Below are 5,557 nucleotides of genomic sequence, written 5' to 3'. Positions count from 1 at the left end.
CTATGGCCTAAATGACGACTCTACATGTTTCGACGTTACAATGTCATCTTTTTGAAGGCCATAGATAGGCCTAAATAAAATGTTTTTAATTGTATACCAGTTTAACGTTGAATATTATTTATGATTTTAACTTTATACACAAGTGCCAAAATACTATAATTATCAGAAAAGTTTTCCAAACCTTTTAACTTTTTTGTCAACATATGAATTGATACATGATTATACGAAGCTGTATACTTAGTTGAATACGTTTTAATAATGATAGTAGTATCAGTTAATGAATAAACAAAATAAGGATGATGATGATGAAAGTGCTGTCGAAGAACAAAAACGTATTCATATTAATTAAATCATTATGAAGATAAATTACGAATATTATTCTATCTTTGAAATTTATAAAATTGATACCAGTCAGAGAATTCAATTACCCTGATATTTCAAACTTTTATTGGCTCAAGTTAGACTTGTTACAGTCTTATGATGTATTTTTTTTCCAGATCCAAAGACCCGTGTTCCCTTGACTTACATCCGGGGAGAAGCAAACTCGAATTACATCAATGCCAATTTCGTAAGGGTAAGTAAATATATATATATATATGTTTCCTTTATTTCAACTCATGGTGAACTAAGCTCCAAAAACATGAATCCTAATTTCATAACTCTAAGTCTTCCCTTTACTTCCATCCAATAAAATAAAATTCCAATTATGGGAATTCTAGTATTTTAAGAGTAAATCAATATGTGTTCCTCTCAGAAGAACCAAAATCTAGTTACATCATTCCCAGATTAATAAAGATTAGTGAATATATGTTCCTGTGATTTTCATCCCAGAAAACAAACTCCATTGACATTTGTCCCCCGGTGGGACAGCGGTAAGTCTAAGGACTTACAACTCTAAAATTCGGGGTTCGATTCTCCGCGGTGGACACAGCAGATAGCCCAATGTGGTTTTACCCTAAAAACTGAAAACAACAACAAACCATTGACATTTATCCTAATTTTATAAGGGCAGATTATGTATATATGTGTGTCTGTGTGTGCTTTTTTTAGCTGAGTCCCAGAAGGACTGCATTTTTTTACTATTTAGATGCCAATTTTCTCATGGTGACTGAGCATATATTCGTCTTATTTCACTTTAGAAAAGCAAAATCCTAATCTGCCAGTTTTGGAAGGTGAATGACAATAGATTCCATTTCTGTTCAGTTGAAGAGAACCATTTAAATTAATACCGCGTGTGTTATATATGTTTAAAAAAAACGTTTCACACAACCAACCAAATAATCTTTTGTGTGCAGCTTCATGAAGAGTGTATGTGGGTGTTGTTGTTTTTTATAGCAAAGTCATATGGGGGTTATCTGTTGTGTCCACCGAGAAGAATCGTACACCTGATTTTAGTGTTGTAATTCCGCAAACTTACAGCTGTCCCACCGAGGGACATTCATGAAGAGAATTAGTAGGTTGTAAAATATTACAAACAGACGTGAAGTCTGAACAGTGTGTTGTACCCAGTACTATTACTCGTTCCAGAGAAGCCAGCTTTCATTACTGAAAACAAAAACAATTTCTGATGTTGGTCTAGTAGTCATATTTGAACTACTAATGCTTTGACTGTTTGTTTGCGGTTTTCATCCCCAATTTCTAAACTTTGCATCAATCTATTTCTTGTTTATTTCGTACACGATTAAATGAGGAATATTTTATGTTAGAAATCCTTTAAAAATCATTAATTTAAATCTATTTAAATGTTATAAAGAATAATATTAACATTTCTAGTTTAATAAGATTTGCATTAAAAGTAGATTGGTTAGGTCTTTATGGAGGTATCTTAATTATATACGCATGTAATTTATAGGGTTATGGAGGAAAATCGGAATTCTATATCGCATGTCAAGCTCCTTTGCCGGAAACTGTGGCGGATTTCTGGAGAATGATTTGGGAACAACAGAGTAAAGTAATTTTAATGCTGACCCTGTGGGACGAAGATGATATTGTAGGTTACTTCTTCTGTGGCTAATTGAAATTAAAATGTGGAAAAAAAAAGGAATACTTAATACCTAAGCAAATCTAGGCTAACAAGAAATGATATGACCCATTGTAATTTAAAACGTTATGTAAATATATTCTATACAAAGTGCAAAATAGAGAACTAATATATATTCCTAAGTCTTGTAATTTTAATAGCATTTGTTTATCACCTGCAATAAAAAAGTAGATTCGATCAACATATTATGTGATAAGGGTAGCTAGTGAGAAATGCAGCATTATCAATAGGAGTGTAATATCCAGGAATTTACGTACTGAACTGCATTTATTGTGCAAACTACAATCTACAACGTACGTAATTTAAAAAAAAGTATATCAAGTAATTAAGTTCAAAGAGACAAAAGCGATCTGATGGAACCCGAAGAACAAATGGTGGAATTTGTTTGTTTTAGCGAAAAGCTACACAATGAGCTACCTGCGCTCTGTCCACCTCGGGAAATCGAACCTAGGATTTTTTGTGTTGTAAGTCTGTAAATTTACTGCTGACCTTTAAGGGGACGGATGGTAAAAAATAAGTTGTAGGAATTACTTGTCAAGACCTTCATTTTTCTCCTCCGACTCTCTGTCTCCAAATTGTTTTTAACCTTCAATTTACGACTCCTTTTTACACTATTCACTACCATTGGAGCCAGTAACCGTTACAGCAAGTTATAAATTCATTTCCACAATTTACTTAACATGCTTAAATAAATAAACAAACATGTTTATATGTATGGTGTTTTGAGATGTCTTTTACTCATACAATGATTCTGTATTATACGAATATGAAGAATATGTAGTCCCCCGGTGGAACAGCGGTAAGTCTACGGGTTTACAATGCTATAATCTGGGGTTCGATTCCTCTCGTTGGACACAGCAGATAGTCCGATGTGGCTTTGCTATAAGAAACACACACACATAAGAATACTTGGCATTGATGCTACTAATTTAATCCTGTGAATTATTTAGTAGACATATTGTTAAACGTACTAAAAGTAAATATGACGCACAGTCTATCATTCATCACTGAGTTATACCGGTTTCGAGAAATTTCACCCCTCATCAGTAACTTTGGGCAAATCGAAAGAATGACTTCATATAGTGGAGGAATGTATATTATATGTATGGTGTTTTGAAATATGTTTTACTCTGTACATAATGGTCCTATATTTTTGGATTTTTCAATATGATTATTCTTCTATTCTGAAGTTGTTAAATGTTTACATGATTATGAATTACATATAGGAATAAATTAACATACAGCCTTGTATTTCACTTAAAATGTCCCCGGTGGATCAGCGATAAGTTTACAGAGTTACAACGGAAAATCCGTGGTCTGATTCCACGCGGTGGACAGCGAACAAAGAGCCTATAATGTAGCTTTGCGTTAAAGCAACAACAGCATCACGTAAGATTAAATGTAGCCTGGGATGTACACACATTCAATATATGAATAATTATTATTATATATATATATACGCGTGTAAGAGTCTATCTTTGCTAAGATGACGTGTATTTTACAAAATATTATATGATCAATATCCCCAGTTCTGTAACTGAGAAGTTAAGCACGACAGAAGCACTTCTTCAAATGCTAAAGAGACTGTATATATAGTGTTATTTGTATATCTATTCAGGATAATGGATATATTAAACCTGATTAAATCAAGAAACTATAAAACAAATGTATGTCCAATAGAGTATAAGAAAGCCATTAGTTTCATGAACGATAAAATAGAGACAATAGTAAAAAAAACTTCTCATTTTCCAACAGCCACGGTGTGCGCCATATTTCTCAGAAAACATAGTCAATTGCCATCGCGTGTTTGGTGATTTCCAGGTATCCTTGCAGAAAAAAGAAGTTCAAGAAAACTACACTATCTCGGTATTTCGGTTGTATAATCTGGAGGTAAATTTCAGTAAACGTATTCAAATTTATAAATACCTAATTGTTAAATATGTATATAAATAGACCGTGTTAACTACGAGTAAATCAAGTGTGGCCTAGTGATTAGCTTGCCTGGCTGTGGATACGAGGGTCCAAGGTTCGCGTCGCACCGTCAGTGAACACATTCCACACATTCAGAGGTGGATGCGTTATAATAGTGACAGTCCATTTTACTATTCGATTCAGTGCTGGACAAAGTCCTTGTGGCGGCAGTTTCTCCCGGCTGTTTACCTTCTCTTTGGTTAGTAATTCAAAATTAGGGCAGGCTATACCTAAGCTGTAGGAGTCTATGACCTGGCTGTTCAGCCCATGTGTTGTATAAGATGTTCTTAAAATTGAAAATACCAAAACCTGCCGTTTGGGAAAAGTATGGTGTATCTTGTAATAATTTTTCTTTATCATTATGCACGTTAAAGCCGATAATTAGTATCTAAGACGTTTAGTTGAAATATGAATCACCATTATTTTTTAATTCATAGTTTTCTACTAAAAATTCAACAGAGATTTTGTTTGTTAACAGTCATCATTCTCTCCTGAAAACATTCATTGATAACTTCTGATCGGAACTAAAATGTTTCTAAGTATCAATTAAATAACATTTAATTTCTACATAGTAACAAGTGATTAGAGGTACGTCATCGCACAATACGTACAAAACAAGTAAAATTTATAAAGAATTAGATGTATGAAATTACCCGTTGTTAACGATATTTTCAGTCGAAGTACATTTGCTTGTTTGGTTTGTTCTGAATTTTGCGAAAAGCTACTCGACAACCAAATGTGCTAGCCATTCCTAATTTTGAAGTGATAGAGTAGAGGGAATGCAACAAGTCAACGCTAACCACTGCCAATTCTCGGGCTACTTTTTACCAACGAAAAGTGGAATTGACTGTCACGGCTGAAAATGCGAACACGTTCGAAGACAGGACTCGAACCCGGAGAACGTCACATTGCGAGTCGAGTGATCTAATCGCCTGACCATGCTAAGCATGTATACTGACCACTATAGAAGTTGGTGACAAGGGAATTTCAGGAAAGGATGGTGGACAAAATACAGAGCAATAAGTACTAAGAAAAAAGTTAGTGAAGAAATTCAATAGAAAGTGGATATGTGGAGTAAACGACAAAAGAGGACTGTCCATTCCAAACCGTTAATAATACGAGTCTTTAAGCTGAACAGGTCACGGAGAAAAATGGGGCGAGGAAGTGAAGAGAGCCTTAGCCTTTTCTCTACATTGTTAAAGGGCGGTTTGAAAATGATTTGTCCTTATAAATTCGATAAAGATTACGTACTTTCTACAATAAAAAGAAAATTAAATTATACAAATTGTTAGTTTATATATATATATATAAAGCAAACTTAGCACCCCAGTTTTTTTTTCAACTTTAATATTATGTATAAATAACTTATCAAAAATTAGAGTACTACTGACTAAAAGTTCTGTCAAGAGTGCGTATAATTTCGAGTGTTTCTACAATATCTCATTGTAAATAACGTATATGTCCTTCTTGAATTGTCTCTCTTAGAGAAATTTGTTTCGAGAAATAACTCATCTCTGGTACAGAACCTGGCCACCGAATGGAGTT

General features: G+C 33.8%; 1 protein-coding gene across 1 annotated transcript in view; it reads left to right on the top strand.

Moving 5' to 3' along the window:
* LOC106478042 (receptor-type tyrosine-protein phosphatase delta-like) overlaps nucleotides 1-5,557 on the top strand; it is a 33,912-nt gene that overhangs the window by 24,310 nt on the left and 4,045 nt on the right. The window contains exons 8-10 of the mRNA XM_022381566.1: nucleotides 498-574; nucleotides 1,853-1,990; nucleotides 3,797-3,931. Coding sequence (XP_022237274.1) covers nucleotides 498-574; nucleotides 1,853-1,990; nucleotides 3,797-3,931 — 350 coding nt within the window. The remainder of the gene's footprint in view (nucleotides 1-497; nucleotides 575-1,852; nucleotides 1,991-3,796; nucleotides 3,932-5,557) is intronic.

Source organism: Limulus polyphemus, unplaced genomic scaffold, assembly GCF_000517525.1.
Source record: "Limulus polyphemus unplaced genomic scaffold, Limulus_polyphemus-2.1.2 Scaffold175, whole genome shotgun sequence".
NCBI classification, from domain to species: Eukaryota; Metazoa; Arthropoda; class Merostomata; order Xiphosura; family Limulidae; genus Limulus; species Limulus polyphemus.
This window is presented reverse-complemented; position numbering and strand designations above follow the sequence as displayed.